The sequence below is a fragment of the Mycteria americana genome, chromosome 16 (genome assembly GCF_035582795.1).
Source record: "Mycteria americana isolate JAX WOST 10 ecotype Jacksonville Zoo and Gardens chromosome 16, USCA_MyAme_1.0, whole genome shotgun sequence".
Classification (NCBI taxonomy): domain Eukaryota; kingdom Metazoa; phylum Chordata; class Aves; order Ciconiiformes; family Ciconiidae; genus Mycteria; species Mycteria americana.
Genome location: NC_134380.1, coordinates 151,598 through 179,347, shown reverse-complemented (window position 1 = coordinate 179,347; position 27,750 = coordinate 151,598). Strand labels below are relative to the sequence as shown.

The following is a 27,750-nucleotide window of genomic DNA, read 5'->3' as shown; positions in this document are numbered from 1 at the left end:
ATGAGGCGATGTGTTGGAAAGTCTCTTTCACTGGGCACATAGTGAGTTCCTGGGGCAAGACTATGCGGGGCTTCTGATTGGCTTGACAGGTAGATGAGATGTAAAATTGGTCTTTAAAGGGAAAAAAAGAGCCCACTTTTTGTGCAGTTTCACTCCGCTTCTTTCATTCAAGTTCCTGATGAAATGCTTCTGTACGGATGCATTGTACCTGCAGGAAGGGGCTTCGCATTCCCTAGATGTCACTCTTGTTCCTGTGAGATGCAGAGCTGCAAGCAGGCAAATGCTGTGGATGCAGTGAGAGCTGCGGTGGCTCTGGTGCTGTGGGTGGGTGCGTGATGTCCTGAAGGTGTTAGTACCGCAGAGATAGCCACTCTCCACCCACACTAGCCACTGTCTCCAGAAATACAGAGGGTGTAGCCCCAGCCCTGCTGCCGTGACTAGCGTGGCAGGGAGCCCAGGCATTTCTCAGGTGCCCTGGCTGCTGCCTTTGTTTCTGTGTGGTGCATATGGGGATACTGCAACAGCCTGACTTCATATGTCAGCCCTATGCCTGAGGCAGGAGTTGCAGGAAAAGGCTGAGAAGTACTGTGGTCTCAGGGAGAGCGTTTAGCTTTAAACATTACTTTTTTCCAGGGTATTTTTAGCATAGAGTGATGGCAGGAGAGATGACTTCGTGGGACATCCTTTTGGAAGCAGTGGAGGATCTTGCGTTGGACACGTTCAAGAAGTTCAAGCTTAAATTATCACATATTGATTATGAAGGCACACACAATCTGTCCAGAGGTTTACTTGAAGAAACAAATGACTCAGTCAGGCTTGCTGACCACATGCGTGAGCACTATGGACCGGACATTGCTGTGGAGGTAGCCATCTGTGTGCTGGAAGGGATCAATCAAAGAGATGCTGCAGCTAAACTGAAGCAGAAGAAACAGCAAGGGGAGGAAACAGGAGGTTATTAATACTTTTTCTTTCTTTCTTTTTGACTGGTCCCTGGAAAAAGGGCAAGTGACTTCTTAGCAGTGGTGAGAGAGACAATTTTCAAGTCCTGGGGAAGTGAGAGGAGAGAAATCCAGTGCATTCCTTCCTAGGGAGAACTGCAGGGACTCCTTCCTGCTACCGCTCTGCATGCCCCTTTCAGGGACTGCTGTTCTGATTCTTCTCTTTCCCCCTGGGGTCTCCCATGCCTGACCCACAGTGTTTGTCAGCAGGAGAACCTCTTGATCAGGTGGGGTGGGTTGTGGCCTACAGTCCAGGCTCTTGTCCTGCTCTAGGAAGGAAGTGTGGCCGCGTGTGGGAGCTGGGGTTCCTTGGTAGGAAAGGGGTTCCCTTCTGATGTGAGGGCAGTGCAGTGGGTGTCTGCTGCCTTCACCCCTGTCTGTCAGAGGGTACTGGGATATGGGATGGACAGTAACTGTTAGGGCATGAACCCATGTGCTTTCCCTTTGGTTGTATCTGAGGAGGCTCTGGTTGTACCTGCCTGGGGCCCTGTGCTGCAGGAGTCTGCAGAAACCCTGGCATGATGCCTTTGGCCCCAGGAGCATGAGCAGAGAGGAAAGAGAGGCCGTAGGGGATCCTAGACTATTGTGCTCAGCATAGGTGTGGATCCTGATATAGTTTCAAGACAGACCGGGAACAGGCTTCCTGCTTTTAGGTCTTTATAACCTTTATGGCCTAAAGGCCAGGACTTTGATGCCTGTGGGAGCTCCTCATGGGGTGTCTCAGGTGAATGGCTTATGAGAAGATGTGCTGCCTGAACCCTCTTTGTCTCAGTAGCCCAGCCTTGTGGAAGAGAGAAATAGAAGTTACCTGGCCTTTGTGTTCTGAGTGAGGTAGGAAGACAACACAGTATGTTTTCAGGCTTTTGTTTTTCTTTGAAACACCAGAATTTGGTGCTCTTGGTTTTAACTAGAGAACTCGGGTAGGGAGAATAAAGGTCTAGGGGCTAATCCCAGCCCAAGACATGGAGGGAGGACTTAAGCAATGAAAGAGGAAGAATTTTTGCTCAATGTTTTCTCCTGCCCCTTTCCATAAATGACTGCAGAGTGTACCTCTTACTGGCCTTCCTTTTGATTCTATTGTGTCTGCCAGCCTTGCATGCTGTGTGAGTCTTGGAGGCCAGACCCTTGCCCAGACCTTCAGTCACAGAGCAGTTTGGGTACCCACTGTGTGTCCAGCACACAGGTGCACCTGCATAGGCACCTTTTACAAAGACCTGTTGAATGAGCCAGTGTGGAGGGCTTCATGCTGAGCCAGCAAGAGTGGAGAGTTGCTCATGGAACTAAGAAAGCTCTTAGAGCAGGTCTCAGCTGAGACCTCCAGGAAAGGCAACATGGAGCAGAGATGTCAGGCCTGATGTTTCTTGGAGAGAAACATTGGCAAGTTGAAAGAACAACTGTGGGATCTGCCTGGATTTTCGGGGGGAGGGCAGCGTTCACAGTGCTGATGTGCCATCATAAGTAGCAAATCACTGACTTTGCAGTGTCCTCTGGGATTTTAGGCAAGCTTAGGCAAGGACTGGGCCCTGGAGGAATCTGCTGCCCCTGAGCATTGTCCATAGGATGCTGCTGCATGACAACGCTAATACGCATGTTCAATTCCTGTTTCAGCTCTGGGTCCTGGAATGTCAGCTGAAGGTAAGTGCCGCTTCAGCAGAAACCATTATGCTATGTGTTGCTGTCTCAGCCAGGAGACAGCAGTGCACAATCTGTCCATATAGGGAATGCAAAGGACACTTCAGATTATCCTTTCCTCACAGAGTTTGAGAGAAGAGAGGTGATTTGATGGGCCATAGCTAAGCAACTTTCATTATCACCTATTTATTGCAGTGGAGATTGGCCAGAGCACTGTTAACCATTCATCTTGCGTTTGAGAAATGAAACTGGAAGTCTCCTTCTTTAGCAGAGATGCCACAATGCTTTCTGGAAAGAGGAATATGCTTAGCAACTCTATTCCAACTAAATCCTCAGCCATCTTTCCCATGAAGACATTCTTCCCCAGTGCGTCCCATCCTCCCAACCTGACTGTGCCTAATGGAGATATGTAAAGAGGAGCTGGTGTCCCCCCACCTTCCTTAAGTAAAGCATAGAGATGCCTGTTCAGAGGGGTGTTCAGTGTGAGCCGTTGTTAAGCTCCTTGGAAGTCATGTGAAACAAGCACAGTGTATGGTAGTGTGTTGTTGGAATAGTTTTAATGACAAAGAGCTAATGGGAAACCTGCACTTATTAGGAACTTTTACTTATGTTTCTTACTGGTTTAGATTACAGGCAGAAATACAGAGACCATGTAGCAAGAGACTTCCGTACATTTAAAGAGGTGAACGCTTGTCTGCGTGAGAATGTGACTCTAAGCAGTAGATATACGAAGCTGGTGATGGTTACGAACTCTCTGGGGATAAGTGAACAAGAACATGAAGTCCTGAGTCTAAGAGAAAGACGTGCAGAAGTGGGAATGGAAGATGCTCACCCTGCACTTACTGTAGAAACGCTTTTTCAGCCTGATGAAAGAGGTCAAGTGCCACAGATCATTGTGCTGGTGGGTGGCGCAGGGATTGGAAAGACAGTGACAGCAAGAAAGATCATGCTAGACTGGGCAAGAGGAGCCATTTATGCACAATTTGACTATGCTTTCTACATAAACTGTAGAGAAATCGACCTTTCCCAGCAGGCAGATATGCTGAGTCTGATGGATCTGATCTCAGCTTGCTGTCCTTATGGAAAAGCATCACCTGAAGCAATCCTGGCTAGTCCCGAAAAACTCCTGTTCATCATTGATGGCTTTGATGAACTGAGGTTTTCTTTGGATCAGCCAGAAAATAAACTCTGTTCTGACTGTGGTGAAAGGAAGCCAGTGGAAATAATTCTGAGCAGTTTATTTCAGAAAACTCTCCTCTCTCAGTCCTCCTTGCTCATCACTACAAGACCAACAGGTCTTCGAAGGCTGAAGTGGTGTTTAAAGGAGGAGCGTTATGCAAAAATAATGGGCTTTTCAGATGCTGAGAAGGAGGAATATTTCTACAAGTTCTTCAGGGATGAAGAGAAAGCAATAAAAGCCATTACCTTTGTCAAAAGAAATGACACTCTCTTTGCCATGTGCCTTGTACCCATCTTGTGTTGGACCATCTGCACTGTCCTTGAACAAGAACTTAATGAAGGGAAAGATCTTGTCCGGACTTTTAGAACCACAGAGCTGTACGTGCGGTACCTTTCCAGCTTATTCAAGCATGGGAGTGATGATCTGAAGCAGGATATGAAGACGTTCCTGAGCAGACTTTGCTGCATGGCTGCTGATGGAATCTGGAAGCAGAAGATCCTGTTTCATGAAAAGGAGATTGAGGTGTATGGCTTAAATCACCCAGTCCTCCTCTCCCTTTTTCTGAATGAGAGTGTTCTAAGAAACCATATGAAGCATGTGAGTGTCTACAGCTTCCTTCACCCGAGCTTTCAAGAGTTTTTTGCAGCATTGTTCTATGCACTGGAGAACAATGAGGAAACAGAAGAATTGGGGACACCGGTGAAGGGTATAAAGAAAGTGTTAGAAAAGTATAGCGAGTATGATACCAATTGGATATTAGTGGTACAATTCCTGTTTGGCTTGTTAAATGAGGAAACAAGCGAGTACCTGATGGAAAGAACTGCGTGTAAAATCTCACCTAGAGTTAAGGAAGACTTATTGAAGTGGCTTCAGATAGGCCGAAGATCAACTTTGTGTTCCGGTGGAGTGATTAGCAACTTGAATGTATTTCACTGTTTGTTTGAGATTCAAGAAGAAACGTTTGTGAGCAATGCATTGGAACATTCCACTGGGATAGTTCTGAAAGACTGCACCCTGAGCCAATATGATCAAATGGTTCTTTCATTTTGTGTCAAACAGTGGACTGGACTGGAATACTTTCATCTTGAAGGGTGCACAGTTGCACTGGAAGACCATGAAAACAAGTTTGTTCCAGGACCTCCAGATAGGTCACATCAGTAAGTATTGCTGGCAACCACGGGTGGAGTTTCTTGATTACATAAATTGGTGTTCTCCCCTGTTTTAAAAACTAAAAATGGTTGGAATTCTTTCCATTATGAAAACCTCTGTGAAGCTAATGCTGTGGTGAAGAGAATTTTCCTGCTCTCATACTAACAAAATTCCCCTGCCCCCATCCCCTATCCATGTCACTTATTTTTTTACTGATTGACCAAGCCTGTTGTGGAGACCGTGTATGGAGGCAGAACCTGCTGTGTGAGCAGTTGCATAAAGGACAAAGAGAGTAGTGAATTCAGATGTCCGTATTCTCTTCAAAGCCTTTGCTCCTAGGTGAAGGTAAATATCAGCCTGGAGTGATGGTTTTCTGCAGGAAATAGAAGCATGTCTCTCCCTGGTGCTACTTTTATAGAGACCCCTTCTCCTCTGCAGAAAAGGTTTTTTAAGGTATTTTAATTTGCCTGTCCTTAAAATACAAACCAGTTTGGCTCACGCTGTGGAGGGCTTGTTAGGACTTGGGTAAAACATCACTGTAAAAGTGCAGTTTTCCTCTATGCCCTTCTCATCTGTAGGGTGCAACCTTCTCATTGTGGAGAGGCTTTCTTGTGATACTGGATGACTGTCAAAGCACAATCCTCTATGCTTTGAAAGGAGAAAGGCCTATGACTGTGGAGCTGTCAGCCCAGGAGGAGTGGTCCCAGTGTGGGGATAGAAACTTTCTCTGAAAATTACACCTTTGCTCAGAATTGTCCAAAGGTGGAACTTGGACTGAGACAGAGCTGAAAAGAGGCAGGTAGTGTGCCTTGTATTAGAGAAAGGAGCGGTACAGTTATTTGATGTGTGCTGTTTCATGAGTGCACTATTTCCAGTAATAGGTTTTTAAAGGACAGTTAATATTGAGGCCAGTTACAGAGGAAGTCTCCCACCTTCCTAGACTCACACAACCCAGTTTCTGCAGTGTCAATGGGATACTGAAGACAAATGCTGAGTTTTTCAACTTTGGTTTTTCAACATCTTGCATATGAGGAAAGACTGAGAGAGCTGGGACTGCGCAGCCTGGAGAAGAGAAGGCTTAGGGAGATCTCGTCAGTGTACATAAATACCTGAAAGGAGGGTGCAAAAAGTACAAAGCTAGGTTCTTTTCAGTGGTGCGCAGTGACGGGACCAGGGGCAATGAGCGCAAGCTGAAACATAGGAGGTCCCCTCTGAACATCAGGAAGCCCTTTTTCACTGTGAGGGTGACTGAGCATTGGCACAGGTTGCCCAGGGAGGTTGTGGAGTCTCCATCCTTGGAGATATTCAAAAGCTGCTGGACATGGTCCTGGCCAACCTGCTTGAAGTGGCCCGAGCAGGGGGATTGGATCAGATGACCTCCAGAGGTCCCTTCCAACCTCAGCCATGCTGTGATTTATGGTCTTTCAGAGACCCACTGTCTCGCCACCACCACCTGCTTCTGGCTGAAATGTTGCCTTTTGCAGGAGATTTGTGGTAGTGCCCAGGGATGTCCTCAGCCCTTCCATCACAAAGGTGTGGTCCTGCATTCACTCTGCGCTTTGAGGATCAGATTGATTGTGTGAGATTGCATTCAATGAAGACAATTTACTGTTGCTACTCTTCCAGATTTTTCAAATTAGGGTGGTAAGTGTCTGTTAAACTGGAAAAGCTGCTGCAGCTTTAGCTGTGGCATTGTTAGTCTTCCACTGGAATAGGGTGCTTCAGAGATCTCGTATTCTAACTAGAAAGATTTGTGTTGCAAAGCATAGCTAAAGCTAATGCATTTCTGAAACAAATGATCTGTGCTAAAGATGCCCTTTAAAGTCTTCTGAAGACTTTAACTCTAAACTCTGCTCAGGCTATCTTGCACTGAGTTCACAGTGCAGATCTATAGTCAGTGGAGCCCAACAGCAAGCAGTCTCTGGCAGATATGCCTTTTCTTCCTGCTGGCTGTCCTCCAAGGGTGTTCTCAATCCTTCCAGCACATAGGCTCCAGCTCTGTTCCTTTCATCCAGGTTCCAGCTACTAGACATCAAATTGATGGTTTGTGTCAGAACCTAAACATATTCAATGGATGTTTTTTGCTGATTTTCAAGGTTTCTTTCAGTGAAAGTGTCTTAAATTGGAGAAGCTGCTGTAATTTGGGGCCTGGCATTGGGACTGCTGCACTGCAAGAGAGTGCCTCAGAGGGAAGTTTTTCTTCAGAAGTAAACTTCTGTGCAACTAAAGTGCTCATATAAGTAACAGCATTCAAAAAGAAAGCTCTATGCAAAAGATGACCTCATAAGCTTTCCAAGGCTTTTTACGCTGAGGCTGTTTGACATCAAGGCTGCCTGGTCAGAGCTACAGCATTGACTCCTGCCAGTGAGGTCTTTAAGTCAGTCTTAACCAGATTGGTGAATCTTGTTTGTCTTGTGGGCTTCTCACATATCCTCATTCTGAACAGGGACATGCTGTGCGCTGCACTATATGAGAGACAGCACTGCACAGGACCCCATGGCTCAGGGGAAGGGGTGCTGAGCCCATAGCTTTTCTTCCTGTTTCTGTGCCCAGCCTTTTTAAAGAAAGTCCCTATCCCCTATCTTGCCTCTGCCTGTCATAAACTCCTTCTTCCCACTGTGAGAGCTAAGCTTAAGTGAGAGGCCAATGCAAAGCCAGACTGTGCTGGAGAGATCCTGAGGCTCAATAAGATACTGTACAGATGTATCCAATTCACCCCCTGCCCTTTTGATGCAAGAGCCCAAGATAATGGCCTTCTGCAGCCCATGATTACATGCTCTCCACTTCTCCCTAGGGGTGCTGTCCTCCTGCTAAAAGCTCTGATAGGTAATGTGACCATGCCAGAGTTGATCTGTGCTGTAGGACCCACTAGTGGCATCTGGACACCTGCTGTGGTGGCCCAGCCTGTGTTTTATCTCGCAAAACAACCCTATACCTGTGACTTGGGGTGATGCATGGGTCTCTTTTCTGTATCTGTATTTCCACTGTCAGTAGTGTGAATGGTAAGGCGTTTGGAAAGGGGTGGTGGTGGTACCCTCTAGGTGTTTCCCCATCAATGTTAGGAAAAGAACTCCTGATGTTCCCTCACCACAACTAAGGAAAATATGTGAGGAAGCTTCTGGCAGCACAAGTCTGGCACAAGTAGAGTGGAAAGAGCAAGTTTATTGTCCTGTTCCAGCTGACACTGATGAAGAGCCTGGCTGTCCAACAGGTAGAATCATAGAATAGTTCGGGTTGAAAGGGACCTTTTAAAGAATATCTAGTCCAACCCCCTCTGCCATGGACAGGGACATTTTTCACTACATCAGGTTGCTCAAAGCCCCATCCAGCCTGCCCTTGAACACTTCCAACGATGGGACATCCACAACTTCTCTGGGCAGTCTGTTCCAGTGTCTCACCACCCTCATCGTGCAACATTCCTTCCTTATGTCCATTCTGAATCTACCCTCTTTCAGTTTAATGCTGTTGCCCCTTGTCCTGTCACTACTGTTCCTGGTGAAAAGTCTTTCTCCATCTTTCTTATAAGCCCCTCTAAGTATTGAAAGGCTGCAATGTCTCCCCAGAGCCTTCTCTTCTCCAGGCTGAACAATCCTAGCTCTCTCAGCCTTTCTTCATAAGAGAGGTGTTCCAGTCTTCGGATCATTTTCATGGCCCTCCTCTGGATGCACTCCAACAGGTCCATCTGTTTCTTGTACTGGATGCAGTGCTACAAGTGGGGTCTCGTGAGAGCAGAATAGAAGGGCAGAATCAGCTTCCTCAGCCTGCTGGCCACGCTTTGTTTTATGCAGCCGATGATACGATTGGCTTTCTGGGCTGCAAGTGCACATTGTCAGCTCATACCCAGTTTTTCTTCCGCCAGTATTCCCAAGTCCTTCTCTGCAGTGCTGCTCTCAATCCATTCATCCCCCAGTCTGGACTGATGTTGGGAATTGCCCTGGCCCAGGTGCAGGAACTTGCACTTGGTCTTGTTGAACGTCATGAGGTTTGCATGGGCCCACTCCTCAAAAGGTACCCTCATGCAGGATGTCTGTCTGGACCCCGAGCTAGCTGTAGCTCTGACTGCTTTCTAGATCTGTGCGGTTGCAGCCCTGAGGTAGGTTCTTGCTCTTATACCGGGGCATGGGCTCCTGCTTATAGTACAGCTGGCATTACCCAATGGGCCCAGCTGGACTTGGTCATTTGGCTCCTGTCTTTAGGAGTTTGGTGTTCAGTGGGGAGTACAATCACCCTTTTCCAAACAGTATTGGTTAATGCACAGAGAAGGAAAACGGCTATAAGAAGGGGTTAACACCAGAAGTGAAGGCTGTGAATGTGCTCCTGTTCCTGTCTCCTGCTTGGGGACATTGTTAGCTCTCTCTTGCCTTCACAGCTGGGGCAGTTTTTCTTCTTCAGCCCCCGAATTCTCAAAGGAATCTCTGTTCCTTGAATTCTGGAGGAGTCTTTTGATCTGATCAGAGCTGAGGCAGTTTTGGAGACCTCTGTTGAGGCAGCCCAGTGCATTGCTCCTTGAAGGTTTGCAGATGAGAGTAAATAGCACCAGCCCATCTTCCCTGGCAATGCTTAATAGACTTGACCACAGCTAACGTGTTCTGTGTACATGGACAGCAAAACTAGACATGTCTCGGGTAGCCACATACAGTGCAGCATTTGTGATTACTGTGAATTTCATGTAAATCTGATCTAGCATTGTACAGTATGAGACACATCTGTGTTTTGTGGGTTTTTTTCTTTGCAGTAAACTGGAAGTACATATAGTTGCACTTTGAGTGGGGTGTTATGCTCCCTAACATGCTATCTTGATGTTTGTGAATTAGTAACAAATTCAGCTTGCATCCTGTAATGCAGATCATGTCTTCTCTGACTTTTCTAGGCACGCACCCCAGGCAGAGGAGTCCAGTGTACGGCCTGTGTCCCTGCTCTGTCAAGCTTTAGGAAATCCAAGGAACAAATTAAAAACAGTCAAGTGAGAAAACTGTTCTGTTCCTTAGAGACAAACAAACAAAAGTGGCAACTCTTCTCTCAAAGAGGCAGCTCACTCTGTTTACCTGAATCCTGCTGATGAGGAAATCCCTTTGTTTGATGCTATTAAGCCTACTGCCTGTGACCAGGTGTTGGAGAGGTGGAGTCCTTTCACAGCCTGATACAGCTTGTGTTCACAACCCTCATACCATAGACTAATATCCAAGGGCCCTGCAATGGGGCATTTAGGGAAGGGGATTTTCCATGGCTCCACTGGAACCTGGCAGTGTCCATCTGGGAACTTCAGCTAGGGATGGGGAGGGGATGGAGAAAGAGACCTTGATGTCAGATCAGGAGTCAAGATGCTTTTAAGTGAGGAGGAGACTTGCTCTTCCTCTACTCTTCTTTACTTCATTAGAGACAGGATGAAACCACATCAGAGACATCCAAGCTGTTTCCCATCCCAGACGAGGGGATAGCAGAGTGCAAATTGTACATCCATGGAGGGGCATCCACAGTAACACCTAGGCCCAAGGTCAGGCTCTAGTGAATCCCACAGATTCTTGTGGGTTTCCGTTCCTCCCCAGGAGCACAGTCCAAAGGCAGGGCTGTGGGGGCTGAGGCAAGGCCTGGCAGCAGCCCCCTGCCCAGTCCTGAAGGCAGAGCTGGTCTTTGCAGGAGAGGGCTGGGTCGTCCCGCAGAGCAAGTGTGGGGCTGGGGACAGCTGGATGCCCAGCAGCCTGTAGGGAGCCAGGCCCAGTGCCAGGGCAGGCCCATGGCCGCCTGCAGGCATGGCCAGCTGGGAGTGGGCATGTCCCTGTCCCTGTCCCATCAGCATGGCTCTGATTGTCCCTACAGTGAGTGATGGCGCTGGAGGGGTTGTGTGGTGCCATGGCTGGCTGGGACTGGTGGGTGGAGAGGGTGGGGCTGGGGCTGTAGGGAACCCTCCCCTGGGCTGGGACCTGTGTGGCCAGAGCAGGGCTGAGGGGCCATTGGGTGCCTCCTAGGAGGGGACTGACTGAGGGGAGCAGGCAGTGGCTATGGTGCTGGCTCCGCATTGGCCGTGGGGGGGACATCTGGTGAGTGTGGGCAGGGTTTGTGGCCATGACTTGTGGTCATTGGCTTGGTGAGGGCCTGGTGACTGTGATGACCCCACTGCTCTTCTCCCTGTGTCTCCCCTGCAGGTTGTGGTGGTGCCGACTCACCAACGCCATCTGTGGGGACCTGGCCACTGTGCTTGGCACCAGCCAGAGCCTGAGAGAGCTGGACCTTGGTGCTAATGATCTGGGAGACCATGGATTGCAGCTGCTGTGTGAGGGACTGAAACATCCTTCCTGCCAGCTGCAGATGCTGCGGTGAGGAACATGGGCTCCTTGGGGCTTTTCCCAGAGCCTTTCCCACTCCAAGGTCTCCTTTAACTTTTCTTGGCTCTATGGGAGGGCGGCACTTCCCATTTCAGTTTACAGTGAGCTGAGCCCGCTCTGTTTAAAAGGTGGCTTTGTTCCTTCCAACTGACATATTGAGGGAGAGGTCCCATCAGGAGGTGAGCAGAGGAAATGGGAGCTGCTCCTGGCTCTAGCCCCGAGAGGAGCACTGTGCAGGCAGAGCTGGCGGCCATGCCCTTGCTGTGCTCCTCACCCAGCTCTTCCAGGAATCCTAGTTGCAGGGCTGCCTGGCTGGTGTGCATCTTCTCAGCCCCCACTTTTGGGGGAGGCAGGAATGAGGCTGCTGGGGCAGGGCCTGGCAGCTTCCCTCTGGCTCGGGCAGAGCTGTGGGGTTGAGGGCTACCTCCTGGGAAGGGATTGGTTGTGGGGTGGACATAGGTGGGGTTTGTGGCCATGGCTTATGGTCATCTGCCCGGTGAGGGCCTGGTGGGCAAGAGCATCTGTCCTGGTGGCTGTGACAACTTGGTGGATCTTTTTCAGATTGGTTGGATGTCAACTTGCCAGCAGCTGTGGGGACCTGGCCGTGTTGCTCAGCACCAAGCAGAGCCTGAAGGAGCTGCAGCTGGAAGGAAATGAGCTGGGAGACCCTGGATTGCAGTTGCTGTGTGAGGGGCTGAAACATCCTTCCTGCCAGCTGCAGACGCTGCGGTGAGGGACACAGGGCTCCTCGGGGCTTTTCCCAGCTGCCCCATGGGTAGCACTCAGTGTAGCTTGGGGGTGGGGCAGGGTGCTGTCCCTGCTCATCCTGTGCTTGTTGCCTGCCCTGCCAGGACAGCAATAATAGCTGTGACAGATGTCTTGCTCTACGGACCTTCTGCCCCAGCCCTGGTCTCTGTAGTACCCCAGGGGGATGCATGGCGCTCTGGGCATGCTTCCCTCTTCTACTGCAGTAGAGAGGCTTGTGGGCAACCAGTGCAAAGGCAGGGCTATCCTTTTGACATTTCCAGTGGGGCTGAGCTGGAGAGTCAGTCCTGATCTTCCAGGTGCACAGTGTCTGCCTTTGCACACTGTGCCCCCAGCCATGTGTCAACACGCATCCTGGGTCACTCAGCTGCCATTCCAGTCATTCCCTTTTACTCACATGGCCGTCCGAGCTGCCATTCCCAGTGTCAGGGTTCTTGCATAGATGCTGTCTCATCACAGCGTGCTCCAGGTGGATGTTCGAGTCGTGTGGGGTATGTCCCATGGCACTGGGACCCTCGAGGCAGATGGTGAAATCCAGCTGTGCACGTCCCCGTGGGGCAGTGGGAGCACTCGTCTGCGCACTGATGTGACTGTGTCTGGGGAGAAAAGAGAGTTCAGAGAAATTCCCACTTGTTGTCTCTAGCCTTTGGGGGTACCCAGTCAGTGGGGAAGAAGGTCAGGGACAGGAACTGGTGGGAATTAGTGGAGAAGTTTGGTGGACTGAAAGGCTGTATTCACCTTTGTAAATAGCGTTGAGCCACGAGGACAGATGCACAGGGCAGAAGTGCTGATGTGGAGGGTGTGATGTTCACACTCTGGATATTTTTGGGTGCTTTCCCTTTGGCTCACTTATGGTTTGGTTCCCTGGATCATAAGCCTCTGAGAGCTGTAGCATAGTAGTTGTGCTTCTGGAGTGTAACTTCTGTGCCCAGCTCATCTCAAAGAAACCTACTGAGAAGAGACTTCTCCACAGTGCGACCAGCACACAAGAACTGGGTGCGTTCTAGGGGTCTACTTCAAAAGCATGATCCTGATGAGAAGTCTTGTGTAAATGCCCTAGCGAAAAGAGCTATCCATTGCTGTTTCCTTCCAGTCCTTGCCAAGTCTTCTGTAGGCCAGTATGTGACCCCCTGGTACATCGACTTCAGTTAGCCGGCTCCAAACACACAGTAGCACCTTCAGCAGGAATGAGGAACACTTTAAACACTCCAAGCCCTCATTTGCTGATACACCTCTCTGTCAGAGTCCCTGCTGAGAGAATAGTCTTTTGGGACCCTTTGGTGTAGGGAGCTGCAAAAGCCAGCCCAGAAGAAAGGTTTCCCTTCCAGAAGCGTATAACATTGGCAGGTATCGCCAAGCCCTGCTTAGCATGTTGAAGGCTTTGTTGTAATGTTGCTTCAGTCTCTTTGCCAGGGCTGCTGCCAGGTGAAGGGATGCAGGGAAGGACTATTGTGGGCTTCCCCTCCAGATGCCATGCGGCTTGTCTTTATGTGCTGCTGGCAGTGAACACAGTTCTAGGGTGACCTACTGCTGCACAGTGTCAGGCCTCTGTCTCTTCCTCAACCACGATTCTTCTCCTCCATTTTCATCTGCCAAGTGATGCTCACCTCTCATTGTCCTGCCTGAAGTGCTCTCCATTCAGTTCCCATAGTTCTTGGCCATATGTGCTCTCTGGGACTGCTCCTGGTTGTGAGGGAGCATCTCGCAGATACTGTTGGCTTTCCTGCTGTTTGCTGTGTCCTGGCTTGTAAAGAAGACTTCCCACCCCTTTGGGTGAAGCTGTTCCTCTGTATGCCATGAGAAAGGGTAGCAATGCAGTTCTCTAGGCTTTTCTCCTGGCCTGTGGAGAGAGGCAGAGGAGGCAGCCCTCTGGTTTCTGAGATCTTTTGGTCCCCTTAGCTGAAGTGAGGGGTGATGATGGGCACTGGTATCCTAGACAGTGCGGGGCAGTGTTTCTGCCCATTGTTCATGAGTATTGGCCTGGTGACAGGCTGGTGAGTAGGTCCATCTGTTATTACAGCAGTGACAAGCCTCTTGGCTCATCTCCACGTGTCCATGTGTCTCCACTGCAGGTTGTTGAATCCCAAAATCGGCAGCACCTGCTATGGGGATCTGGGTGCAGCGCTCAGCACAAACCAGAGCCTGAGGGAGCTGGAGCTTATCGATGACCTGCGAGACCCTAGAGTGCGGCTGCTGTGTGAGGGGCTGAAACATCCTTCCTGCCAGCTGCAGAAACTGTGGTGAGGGATGGGAGGCTCCTCGGGTTTTTCTTCAGCTGCCCCATGGGTAGCACTCAATGAGGCTGGGGCTGGGAGACTGCTTCCTGCAAGAATGAGGGGAGACCATAAGCAAGGTGAGTCTGCAGTGTTGGGTCCCTGCTCATCCTGAGAAAGGAGCACCGTGCAGGTGGAGCTGGTGGCCATGCCCTCCGCATTGCTCCTCCCCCAGCTCTTCCAGGCACCCTGGTCACAGGGCTCCCTGCCTGGTGTGTGTCTTCTCAGCTCCCTGCTGCTGGGGAAGCGTGGGGTAGGATTTGTGGCAATGGCTTATGCTCATTGGTCTGGTAAGGGGCTGGCAGACATTACATCTGTCATCTTGGCAGTGATAAGCCCTGCAGCTCTTTTCCATGTGTCTCCCCCGCAGGTTGCGGTGGTGTCAACTTGACAGCGCCTGCTGTGGGGACCTGGCTGCAGTGCTTAGCACCAGCCAGAGCCTGAGGGAGCTGGACATGCATGGAAATGAGCTGGGAGACCCTGGATTGCGGCTGCTGTGTGAGGGGCTGAAACATCCTTCCTGCCAGCTGCAGATGCTGCGGTGAGGAACACAGGACTTCTTGGGGAAGTTCTCCAGAATCTTTGTGGGCAGCAAATGATGGGGTGTACGGCTGTGTGGATCCCTTCCCAGGGATGGCTCCTGCATGGCTGGGACGGAGCTGTGGGGCCAAGGGGCTCTTCAGTACCTCCTGGGAGGGGATTGGCTGAGGGGAGGCCATGAGGCTGTCCTTGGATTTGGCAGTGGCTGCAGCACTGGCTCCTCATTGGGCACGTGGGAAGGGTGTGTGGCCGTGGCTTATGGTCACTGGCCCAGTGAGGCACTGGTGGGTGCTTGCATCTGCCATTGAGGTTGTGATGAGCTCCACAGCACTTACCCCTTCCACTTACCGTCTCCCCTGCAGAGTGTTCCAGTGCGAACTCACCGGTGCCTGCTGTGGGGACCTGGCCACAATGCTCAGCATCAACCAGAGCCTGAGGGAGCTGGACCTTGGTGATAATGAGCTGGGAGACCCTGGAGTGCGGCTGCTGTGTGAGGGGCTGAAACATCCTTCCTGCCAGCTGCGGATGCTGGGGTGAGGGACACAGGGCTCCTAGGGTTGTTTCACTGGCTGCTGTTTGCACATATGCTGGTTCACTCAGCTTTATTTCCAGTCAGTCCTTTTTCCCCCAGAGCCATCTCTGCCTCTAGCTGCTGTTCCAGCATTGCTCACGTTCACGGAATCGTAGAATGACAGAGTAGTTGAATTTGGAATGGATTTCTGCAGATGTTGTAGTCTAGTCTTTCTGCTCAAAGCAGGGTCACTAGGGCAGGTTGTTCAGGCACTACCCCATCAGGTTTTCAGTATCTCTGAAGATGGAGACTCCACAACATCTATGGACAAAAAAACCCCAGAGGGTTTCACCACTGTCACCATTAAAAAGGGTTTTTATATATATATATATATATATATAAGTGGAATTTACTGTGTTTCAGTTTGTGCCCATTGCCCATTTTCTGTTCACTGGAAATCACTGAGAAGAGTCTGGCGCTCTTCCTTACTCTGATGAGATGCCCTTAAGCCTTCTCTTCTATTGGCTAAACAGTCTCAGTTCTCACGGCCTCCCCTTGTATGACAGATCCTTCAATCCACTAATCATGCTTGTGGTCCTTCTGGATTTTCTTCAGTATGGTCTTGTCTGTCTTGTACTGGGAAGCCCAGAAGTGAACACAGCAGTCTAGATGTGGCCTCACCAGTGCTGAGTAAAGGGTGAATACTTGCCTCCTCTGAATATCTTGTAACACTCTTCCTCATGCTACTGAGGTTGATGTTGGCTGCCTTTGCCACAAGGGCACATCACTGGCTTATGTTCAGCTTGGTGTCCACCAAGAGACTCAGGTCCTTTTCAGCCAAGCTGCTTTCCAGCAGGTCAGCCCCCAGTCTGTACTGATGTATGGAATTACTCATCTTCACATGAAGGACTTTGGATTTCCCTTGTTGGCCTTTGAGGTTCCTGTTTAGCCATTTCTCCAGCCTGTCTAGGTCTCTCTGGATTGCAGCTTACTCATCTGGTCTATCAACCACCCCTTCAAGTTTGTATCATGTGGAATCTCACTGAGAGTGTGCTCGGTCCCATTTTCCAGGTCATTAATGAAGATGTTAAATAGCATTTGTCTAGTATTGGCCCTGGAGGTACACCACTGGTTACTGGCCTCCAGGTGAACTTTGTGCGACTGATCAAAATCTTTCAAGCCTGGATGTTCAACCACTTCTCAGTCCTCCTTGCTGGCCACTTTTCTAGACACTACTCATCAGTTTTTCTGTGAGGGTGTTAGGGGAGGCAATGTCAAAACCCAATTGAGATAAACAACATCCACTGATCTCCCCTCATCCTTCCATCCAGTCATTTCATCATTGACAGATTGGTCAGACATGATTTGCCCTTCGTAAATTTGTGCTGACTACTCCCAGTCACCTTTTTGTCCTTTGTATGTTTGGAAACGGTTTCCAAGATTATTTTCTTCATTACCTTCCCACAGTGGAGGTGATGCTGACCAGCCTGTAGTTCCCTGGATCCTTCTTCTTGGCTTTCTTGAAGTTAAGGGTGACATTTGCTTTCTTCCTGTCTATGGGAAGAAAGCCTGATAACCTTGACCTTTCAAAGATAGTTGAGAGAAGCCTTGCAGTGACAATGACTAGCTTCCTCAGTGCTCATGGATGCATCCCATCAGGCTCCATGGACTTATGTCCAGTTTGTTTACATATGCTGTAATGTGATCCTTTCCACAGAGGATGAGTCGACCCTTGCCCTGGACTTTTCCAACAGTCTCAAGGAGCTGGGATTGCTGAAGGCCAGTCTTATCAGTGAAGACCAAGGTGAAGAAGGCATTCAGTACCTTGGCCTTCTGCATGTCCTTTGTGACCAGGTCCCCATTCCCATTTAGCAGTAGGTCCACATTTTCCCTGGTCTTCCTTTTGCTGCTGATGTACCTGTAGAAACTTTCCTTGTTGCCCTTCATGTCCGAATCTTGCCAGATTCAACTCCAGGTTACCTTTGGCTGTCCGAACTCCATCCCTGCACACTTGAACAGCATCTCTATATTCTTCCCAAGTCACTTGCCCCTGCTTCCACCTCCTTTTTATGACTGAGTTTTGACAGGACACCTTATTCATCCATGCAAGCCTTCTGCCACCTTTCCTTGTTTTCTTCCTTGTCGGGATGGACCGTTCTTGAGCTTGGAGGAGGCGATCCTTAAATATCAGCCAGCTCTCCTGGATCCTGTTCCTTTCCAAGACATAAAATTCTTCCTTGCAGATCTGTGAACAGGCAAAAGTCATCTGTCCTGAAGTCCAGGGTTATGATCTTGCCATTTTTTTTTTTTGGTAATTGTTTTTTAAATTTTTTTAACCAGTCCTTTCAGGATCCTGACTTCCATCGTCTCACAGTCACTACAGCCAAGGCTGTCCCCAGTCTTTATATCCCTGATCAGTTCTTCCTTGTTTGTAAGCGTGAAGTCCAGCAGAGTGCCTCCCCTCGTCAGCTCATCCATCACTTGTATCAGAAAGTTGTTGTCAATGCACTCCAGAAACCTCTCACCTTGTTTGTTTCCTGCTGTGTTGTCCTTCTAGCACATACCAGGTTTGTTCAAGTTCCTCCTGAGGACCAGGGGCTTCCAATTGCTGATCAGATGGTCACCCACCATAGTCTCACCCCTCTTGGTCTGCCCTTTAATCCTTAACCATAAGCTCTTAGCTGGCTCATTGTCCATCTCTAGGCAAAACTCTCTGCTGGTCTCACATAAAGCACAAGTCCCTCTTCTCGCCTTCCAGGCTTGTTCCTAAAGAGCCTGTATCCATCCACTGCAGCAGTCCAGTCATGTGAGGAATTCAAGCATGTGTCTCTGACTCCAGTGAGATCACAGACCTGCTACTGTACACACATAGCTAATTAATCTTGTTTGTTCCCTGTGGTCATGCATTAGTGTACATGCACTTCAGAGACACACCCAGTCATGCTGATTTCCAAGAAAGGATTTGAGAGCTTTCCCCATAGTTGTGTCTTGTAGGAAATTCCTTATGTATGTGGATACACTTGGGGTGGGCTCCCCTCAGCCCTGTTTTCTTGATTAGAAGGTCTCCGAGTTTACTTCATCCCAAATACTTTGCTTGCCAACCTTGTCCAGCACTTCCTCACTTGATTTTTTTTTTTTCATCCTGTCCATTCCCAATTGTTCCTAGTTTAAAGCTGTCCTTGGCCAGCCTGTTGGCAAGAATGTTTTTTTCCCACTTAGGCAACTGGATCCTGTCTCTTTTCAGTTCTCAAAGATGATCCCATGATCCTAAAAACTGAAACACTGTTGTCAACTCCAGTTTTGCAACCCATTGTTGACCCATGGGATTCCTCCACACCTCCTCAATCCTTCCCCCTCAGTAAAGGATCAAGGAGAAGATCACCTGGGCTCCCATGCCCCTGACTATTGCCCGCAGAGTCATGTTTGATACTTTTGAGTTCACCCCTGTCTGTACAATTGGTGCCCACAAGGAAAAGCAGTAGAAGATAACAGTCTGAGGGCCAGATGATCCTTGCTTCATCACTGCTGCCTTGATTGGTCCAGCATCAAGTGGGCGGGACTGGATGGGCTATGTGGTGCCATGGCTGGCTGGCATTGGTGGGTGGAGAGGGTGGAGCCATGGACAGCCCTCCCCTGGGTGGGTCTTGCATGTCTGGGGCAGAGCTGTGGGGCCAAGGAGCCCATCAGTGCCTCCTGGGAGGGGGTTGGTTGAGGGGAGGCTGTGGGGTGGGCTGGGAGCAGATGGTGGCTGTGGTGGTGGCCCCTCATTGGCCATGGGGTGGGCGAGTGGTGAGTGTGGGCAGGGTTTGTGGCCATGGCTTATGGTCATTGGCTTGGTGCTGGGTGGGTGGGTGAGAGCATCTGTGCTGGTGTTTGTGACAACTCGGTGGATCTTCTCCATTTTTGTCCTCTGCAGGTTGTGGCATTGTCAGCTCACCAGCACTGTCTGTGGGGACCTGGCTGCAGTGCTCAGCACCAGCCAGAGCCTGAGGGAGCTGGACCTTGGTGATAATAAGCTGGGAGACCATGGATTGCAGTTGCTGTGTGAGGGGCTGAAACATCCTTCCTGCCAGCTGCAGACGCTGCGGTGAGGGACACAGGGCTCCTCGGGGCTTTTCCCAGCTGCCCCATGGGTAGCACTCAGTGTAGCTTGGGGGTGGGGCAGGGTGGGGTCCCTGCTCATCCTGTGCTTGTTGCCTGGCCTGCCAGGACAGCAATAATAGCTGTGACAGATGTCTTGCCCTACGGACCTTCTGCCCCAGCCCTGGTCTCTGTAGTACCCCAGGGGGATGCATGGCGCTCTGGGCATGCTTCCCTCTTCTACTGCAGTAGAGAGGCTTGTGGGCAACCAGTGCAAAGGCAGGGCTATCCTTTTGACATTTCCAGTGGGGCTGAGCTGGAGAGTCAGTCCTGATCTCCCAGCATGCATAATGTCTGTATTACCACAGGGTGGCCATGGCCATCAAGACCTTTGTTGGGTTACTCAGGTCCCTTTCCAGTGTTACTGAAATGCATTTGGTTGCATTTTTCTTCTAGTTAGCGCGTGGGTACTGGAAAGAAGGCAGCAGAAATATGCACTAGCTAAAACTCCTTTTTATTGCCAGCAATAAAGGTGCCTCTTGGCTGGGAGCATGGGTAGGACCCCATGTTACAACTCGATTCCTTATATGCAATCTTAAGACTATTTACATATTCATTTTTACATTTTACATAACCTATTGGCTTTGGCCATGATATCATCTGTACCATTCACTTTTGAGTATTTGTACACACAAACCCCCTGTGCAAGCATGCTTAATGCATAAATATTAGTTGAGTTTGCATGATTTTGTTGCAACTTTGTTGCCTGCAGCCAGTGTGGTCTGGTTTATTCTAGCAGCAAACCCACCTGTATATGTGAGGTCACTGTCAGTCAAGTTGTATTGTGCATGTCTTCAAAGCCATCTTTACATTGTAGCTTTTTCTTATGTAACACAGTCAGAGTGTGTTTTTATTCTCAGAATCCTCTGGCATCCAGCTCTTGTTGGCCCTTTTTCATCTCTTAAGCCCTGGGTGGCTATCCAAGGAACTGTGATATTGCACATGGCACTCATTAGAGGGAGGAGCTGGGCAAAATTTGTGAAGGAGAACGAGTGGTATCTGCTTTTCCAAGGTCATTGTGCACATGAAACTGGTACTAAGCTTGTGCTCCCTCCTGTTATACCAGAGCATAGGAGCAATACTGTGGAAGCTGGGAGGGTTGAGTAAGAATGTGTGGAGCCATGCAGGAGGAAATGGATCGTGAAACACGTGCAGTTGGACTAGGCTATTAAAATGGTCTTGCCTGCTCTCCCACCTGTGCATGTGGAGAGCAGCTGGGCAGCAGAACAACGCAGGGCAGAGACTAGCAGAGATCTTTATATCTGCCTTTGCCTGGAGACTTTGAAATGCTGCCAGGAATGAGCAGCAAAGATTAAATTGACCAAGTAGTAGTTACTGATGCTGTTTTTTCTGTCAAAAGTTTACATCCTTGGGTTTAAATTGTGAATGCAAGGAGGGTCTGAAGAAGTGTCCGAAGGTCTCCACACACCTGTTTTCCAGAATGCCTATCGCTCTTCACATTTGCAGAAGGGTGGTTAACCAGGCCTTAGGTCATCTTTTGCCAAGCTAATCTGCTTTCTAGCTACTTATGGCCCAGCCTGTCCTGTTGTGTGGAATTATGCCATGTTTCATGGTCACATTGTCTTTCCAGAGAACATTATTACTGAGGATGCCTCTTTCTTCCAACTGCTATCAGTGTTCCCTCAATGCTCAGGGTATTTGCTCTCCCTTCTACTTTTCAGACTTAGTTAAGCAAGAAGTTACATTTCTTCTTCTCTAGCTTTTCCCTCTCTAAAGCTCTAGCCCCCTCTCCCCTTTCTCTTGTACTTGCCCCTCATCTTTGACTTCTCATGGGTGTCCTTATCCCACATAGTGCAACAGAAGTGGGCTCTCTGTCTTTCTCCTAGCTGGGGCTGTGCTTTCTCCTGCACTTTTCCTCCCTGCAATTGTATACCTCAGACCCCCATTCAACATTTCTTTTGATTTTTCAGGCAATTTGCATAATGTTTTGTTTTGGTGTTGAAATGAGAAAGCTCCTTTTTCATGGATTCATTGTTAAGCCATACGGATGGTTATTTCCCTATCCACTCTTTAAACACATGAGGGGCAGTTCGCTGTGAATTGAGGCGGGAAGTGCTGCTTTTCCCTAGATCAGAGCAAAGTTAAAAGGAGGCATGGTGCTGGGAAAGGCCCTGCCAAGGGAAGGTTTTCTTGCTTATGGCAGAACAAAACATGTATAAGCTCTCAAAGCATAACCAAGGCGGCCTGTTCTGAAAAGCTGCTGGCAGTACCTGGAAGGTCTTGAGCAAAAACCGAAGGGCCTAAATGGACAAGGTGGCCCGTGGCCAGGTATCAGGAGCATGGGGTGGGCGTGTGGTGAGTGTGGGCAGGATTTGTGGCCATGGCTTATGGTCATCGGCTTGGTGCTGGGTGGGTGGGTGAGAGCATCTGTGCTGGTGGTTGTGACAACTTGGTGGATCTTCTCCATTTTTGTCCTCTGCAGGTTGTGGCATTGTCAGCTCACCAGCGCTGTCTGTGGGGACCTGGCTGCAGTGCTCAGCACCAGCCAGAGCCTGAAGGAGCTGGACCTTGGTGTTAATGAGCTGGGAGACCCTGGATTGCAGTTGCTGTGTGAGGGGCTGAAACATCCTTCCTGCCAGCTGCAGACGCTGCGGTGAGGGACACAGGGCTCCTCGGGGCTTTTCCCAGCTGCCCCATGGGTAGCACTCAGTGTAGCTTGGGGGTGGGGCAGGGTGCTGTCCCTGCTCATCCTGTGCTTGTTGCCTGCCCTGCCAGGACAGCAATAATAGCTGTGACAGATGTCTTGCCCTACGGACCTTCTGCCCCAGCCCTGGTCTCTGTAGTACCCCAGGGGGATGCATGGCGCTCTGGGCATGCTTCCCTCTTCTACTGCAGTAGAGAGGCTTGTGGGCAACCAGTGCAAAGGCAGGGCTATCCTTTTGACATTTCCAGTGGGGCTGAGCTGGAGAGTCAGTCCTGATCTTCCAGGTGCACAGTGTCTGCCTTTGCACACTGTGCCCCCAGCCATGTGTCAACACGCATCCTGGGTCACTCAGCTGCCATTCCAGTCATTCCCTTTTACTCACATGGCCGTCCGAGCTGCCATTCCCAGTGTCAGGGTTCTTGCATTGATGCTGTCTCATCACAGCGTGCTCCAGGTGGATGTTCGAGTCGTGTGGGGTATGTCCCATGGCACTGGGACCCTCAAGGCAGATGGTGAAATCCAGCTGTGCACGTCCCCGTGGGGCAGTGGGAGCACTCGTGTGCACACTGATGTGACTGTGTCTGGGGAGAAAAGAGAGTTCAGAGAAATTCCACTTGTTGTCTCTAGCCTTTGGGGGTACCCAGTCAGTGGGGAAGAAGGTCAGGGACAGGAACTGGTGGGAATTAGTGGAGAAGTTTGGTGGACTGAAAGGCTGTATTCACCTTTGTAAATAGCGTTGAGCCACGAGGACAGATGCACAGGGCAGAAGTGCTGATGTGGAGGGTGTGATGTTCACACTCTGGATATTTTTGGGTGCTTTCCCTTTGGCTCACCTTTGGGGGAATGAGACTTCCAGTTACCTGCAAGGAAATGGCTGCAGCTGAGGCCTACAGGCAGTGGGCGTGGCACTGAGCTATCAGTGTCTGCTGCTCTAATTGCTCCAGTCCTGAATGGGCAGGACTGGATGGCCTATGTGGTGCTATGGCTGGCATTGGTGGGTGGAGCCATGGAGAGCCATCCCCTGGGTGGGTCCTGCATGTCTGGGGCTGAGCTGTGGGGTCAAGGGGTCCTTCAGTGCCTCCTGGGAGGGGGTTGGTTGAGGGGAGGCTGTGGGGTGGGCTGGGAGCAGGCGGTGGCTGTGGTGGTGGCCCCTCGTTGGCCGTGGGGTGGGCGTGTGGTGAGTGTGGGCAGGGTTTGTGGCCATGGCTTATGGTCATTGGCTTGGTGCTGGGTGGGTGGGTGAGAGCATCTGTGCTGGTGTTTGTGACAACTCGGTGGATCTTCTCCATTTTTGTCCTCTGCAGGTTGTGGCATTGTCAGCTCACCAGCACTGTCTGTGGGGACCTGGCTGCAGTGCTCAGCACCAGCCAGAGCCTGAAGGAGCTGGACCTTGGTGCTAATGAGCTGGGAGACCATGGATTGCAGTTGCTGTGGGAGGGGCTGAAACATCCTTCCTGCCAGCTGCAGACGCTGGGGTGAGGGACACAGGGCTCCTTGGGGCTTTTCCTCAGCTGCACTATGCGCAGCACTCAGTGGGACTGGGGCTGGCTGGCTGCTTCCTGCAAAGACGGAAAGATGCTAAGACCAAGATATCCTCAGCGCTGGGTCCGTGCTCACCCCCTGCTCCCTGCCTGCCATGCCAGGAGAACAAGAAGAGTGTGTGAAAGAGGTGCCCCTCCAGCCACCTCCTGCTCTGGCCCAGGTCTCTGCTCACTCAGGGGCGCGCAGGCCCAAGTGAGCGAGCAGTAGAAGAGGGCAGAGCGTCCCTTGCCATGAAAGGTCTCTTCTGTCAGGGCTGACTCCTCCCTCCAGTGTGTGAATCTGTGGCACCCTAGGGGGATGGCCAGCCCTTTGGGGTGTCTTTATATCTGGCAGTAGCCCAGAGGCCTCTGTGTGACCAACAGAAATGTAAGGATCTCTTCTGGGACTAGTCCCATGGGACTGAGCTGGAGAGTCAGTCCTGGACTCCCTGCATGCACAGTGTCCGCATTAGCTCACTGCGGCCGAGCTTGCGAGTCGGTATGAGCTGGGTCACTCAGCTCTCTTTTTAGGGTTTTGATTTTCTCACATAGCCCTCCAGTTACCTGTGTGTGTTGGCCCTGTGTTTAGTCTGCAAGCTCCAGATTGCTATCCAAATATCCCCTTTGTCTTAAATGAGACTGGATCCCTTTGTTATGGCAATGGGATTCAGCCAAACGTTTTTCATGACTGAAGTGAGAGCAGTAGCACTGAGCTCCCACCCAGAAATCACAGTCTGAAAAACCATGAAGCATGCCTTTTCTCAAGTGATCTCCAGCACTCATCAGAATGGGCAAGGTCAGCATGGACTGAGGGGGTGTGTGGAAGGAGTCTGAGCACTGAAAGTGCTTGGGAAGCTGCTTATTGAGATCCTCTGAAAGAGGAAAGACAACTGCCACAGGGCTCCCTGGATGTGCTTGACTGAGATCCTGCACAGGGACAGCCTGTGCCAGCTGAGATGACCTGCAGGATGCCCTGATGCCCATCTGCTCATGCTGAGGGGCAAAGGTGGGCAAGGCTTATACCAGAGAAGAGAGTGGGGAAGATCTAAAGCCTCTCAGCAGAGAGGGGCATTTTCAGATGGGCAGAACTGATGAAGCGGGGGAAGCCATATATCACTTTTTCAAGGTCATCAAGCAGAGGAAATTGCTGCTAAGCTTTTGGTCCCCACTTTTATAGTGGGACTCGGGAGCGATACTGTGGAAGTTTGAAGGGGTGACGTAAGGATATGCGGAGCCAATGCAGGAGGAAGTGGATCCTGAAACACACGCACGGGTGAACTGGGCAATTAACATAGTCTTGTCAGCTCTCCCACCTGAGCCAGGAGAGTAGCTGGGCAGCGGAAGGATGCGGGGCAGAAGCTAGTGGAGGTCTTTGTCAGAGATTTGAAATGTTGCCAGGAATGAGCAGGTCCTGCAGTAAGCGTTAGATTGGCAAAAGTGGAGTTACTGTTACCATGTTTTCTGTTGGAGTAGTGCATCCTTGGGTTTATATCAGGAATGCAGGGTAAGTTCGAAGGACTGTAGCAGTGTCTCCACGTTCCAGACTATCCATGGCTCCACCCATTGCTAGAAGGGCTGTCAACCAGCAGGGTATTGCCCATACCCAGAATCATAACATGATTTAGGTTGGAGCCTCTCTGGACCCTTGGTGACCACACTCCTGGTTAAGAAACTTTTCTCAAATCTAATTAGAGTTTCCTGTGTTACGTGGCTTGTGCCCATTGGCTCTCATCCTTCCACTGTGCATCTCTGAGAAGGGGCTGGCTGAGAGTGGACTGGGAATGGGTGGTGGCTCCAATGCTGGTCCCTCATTGACAGAGTGGTTGGCATGTAGTCCGTGTGGGTGGGGCATGGAGTAGGGTAGGCATAGCTTACAGTCAGGGGCCTGGTAGGAGGGTGCATTGGTTATCACAGCTATGGTGAGCCTCACACCTCTTTTCGATATGTCTTCTGCAGGCTGAGGATGTGCATGCTCACCAGCACCTGCTGCGAGTACCTGGCCACAGTGCTCAGCACCAAACTGAGCGTGAAACACCTGGACCTTGCTTTTAACAGGCCAAGAGAATCTGGAGAGCAGCTGCTGCTGGAGAGTTGAAACGTCCTGACTGGCAGCTGCAGGCACTGCGGTGAGGACATAGGGGTCCATGGGGCATTTTTCCAGCTGCCCTGTGGGCAGTATGCAGTGGGGTGTGTCACTGGGACTGTGTGGCTGCTTCTTTCAGAGAAGGCTGTAAGCGAGGTTTGTTTGCAGCACTGGGTCCCTGGTCATCCCATGGTCCCTGCCTGCCCTCCTTGGAGAGCAAGAATAGTCTGTGAAAAGGGTGCCCGTGCAGGCATCTTCTTTCCTAGCCCTGAGTCCTATAGTCTGGCTAAGTGCCAGATGTACCTTATGAAGAAGATAAATTCTCCCTTGATTCCTAATGAACTTTTCTGATACCTGTCATTGCTTTTGTCCAGCTGTCTGCTTCAGGCCTTGTTACTTACCCTCTCTGGAGAATCATATCCCATTTCTAAAATTACCAGTCAGATATCAATCCCTTCCTCAAGGTTGTTGATGACATAGGAGTTGAACTAGTTAGAATTACTGCTTTGCTTTCTCATGATATAAGATCTGGGGTTAGAATTATATGGCTATTCCTTCACAGCCTCCAAGGAGCTAGGACTCCATCTCTTAAACCCTTGGAGATCCTCATGCTGCAGTTTTTGGTGGATTGTGTGTCCTTTCAGTGGAAGGAGTGTTTTATAAAGAAGGTCCTCATGCTGAAGGAGACCCTGCAGAGACCAGGGACTGTAGAGAGCTGGATCATTCCTAGGTCTAGTGAGGTGCTCTTCTGAAGACCACAGGTCTCGCACTGTGCTCTGTAGCTGAGGAGGCAGCTAAGATAGGCAGCCCATTTGTTTCTTCTGACTGAAACACAGTTAGGTCTGAATTACTTGTAGTTAAGCATGTGCTGAAGGGAATTTGTGTGCTCTGAACAAGGAGAAATTGCCTTGGTGAAGGGCCTTCATGGAAGCACAAAGGCTTAGACCAGGCTTTTTGATCCCCACTTCCCTCCACATCATGCTTCTGGGCTATGAGAGCAGCAGCTGGGGAATGGGGATGACAGCAAGGCTGGGGTCTGGCAAGCTCAGGAGCATGATGCTGTGAAGCAGGAATGGTATTTGTCTCTAGTTGTGCAGTGCTCTCGGGTGTCAGGCAGTAGTCAATATTTGGGGTACACTTAACAGTTCTTCTTTCCTACTTCTCTCCAAAGGTGAATCAGATCTTGATTAAATGAAGAAACACAACAGAAGCTAGCTCCCTGAGAGAAGAAAAGACCAGATGGAATAAATGCTACGTTTCTTGAGCAGGGCTCTCTGCAGCCAGGCTCTCTGGCCTAGTGACGCCATTGTTGTCGCAAATCTGGGTTCTTTACCTGGTGTGCAAGAACCCGAAAAACACACAGAGCAGAGATATTTGTTTATTTCATGTCTGCACAGAGATGGGTGCTAGGTGGTAACTCCACAAATCTAGCACACCCTCCTTGCAAAGTTACAACATTTATATACTTTTACAAAACAAGGTAGTTATACATTACATTCTGATTGGTTCATTGTGCTACATACTCATCTTAAAGTTGTATTACCTTTTTATTCAACTACACGTGCTTGCTAACTGGGGGGGGTAGCCCAACTTACGTTTCTTTTCCCTAGCAGTGTGTATTTTAACGTTATAATTGTATTAAGCTGAGGATAGGTTACTTTTGGGTAGTTTGCTTCAGCGACTGGTGGGTTAGCAGATGCTTCCCTTACCTTAGATTTACAATGTTGTCTCTTCAGGGTCGCTGTATTAACTTTTACTCACTCTTTATCAGTTCCTTGCATTCTTTCTCAGTCCTCCTTCAGTCATTCATCATCACCGTCACTGGTTTTGGAATCTTCCTGGGAATCTATACAGTATGCTAGGTGCTTGGTACTTTGCTGGATTGGGTTCTCTAAGAATGACCCAGTTACAGATTTTGGGATCAGTGAAGTTTACAAGTAGATGTGTTCTCTAATAGAAATATCTGGTGAT

The 27,750-nt window shown here is 49.9% G+C and overlaps 1 protein-coding gene across 1 annotated transcript; it reads left to right on the top strand.

Moving 5' to 3' along the window:
* On the top strand, window positions 1-27,750 carry NLRP12 (NLR family pyrin domain containing 12). Its single transcript, XM_075519003.1, has 15 exons — window positions 1-89; window positions 634-951; window positions 2,607-2,633; window positions 3,257-4,967; window positions 9,830-9,922; window positions 11,103-11,273; window positions 11,844-12,011; window positions 14,120-14,287; window positions 14,691-14,861; window positions 15,223-15,393; window positions 19,288-19,458; window positions 21,955-22,125; window positions 23,481-23,651; window positions 25,653-25,822; window positions 26,951-27,750. The coding sequence occupies exons 2-14, from the start codon at window positions 654-656 to the stop codon at window positions 25,789-25,791; spliced, it is 3,630 nt and encodes a 1,209-aa protein (XP_075375118.1). The 5' UTR covers window positions 1-89; window positions 634-653; the 3' UTR covers window positions 25,792-25,822; window positions 26,951-27,750.

What these genes read in the sequence shown, in the direction of transcription:
- NLRP12 (XM_075519003.1), top strand. Translation starts at nt 654, where the DNA reads ATGGCAGGAGAGATGACTTCGTGGGACATCCTTTTGGAAGCAGTGGAG. An exon ending in GCAAGGGGAGGAAACAGGAG is followed by an intron (nt 952 to 2,606) that starts GTTATTAATACT and finishes TTCCTGTTTCAG; the next exon opens with CTCTGGGTCCTGGAATGTCA. An exon ending in TGCCAGCTGCGGATGCTGGG is followed by an intron (nt 15,394 to 19,287) that starts GTGAGGGACACA and finishes TGTCCTCTGCAG; the next exon opens with GTTGTGGCATTGTCAGCTCA.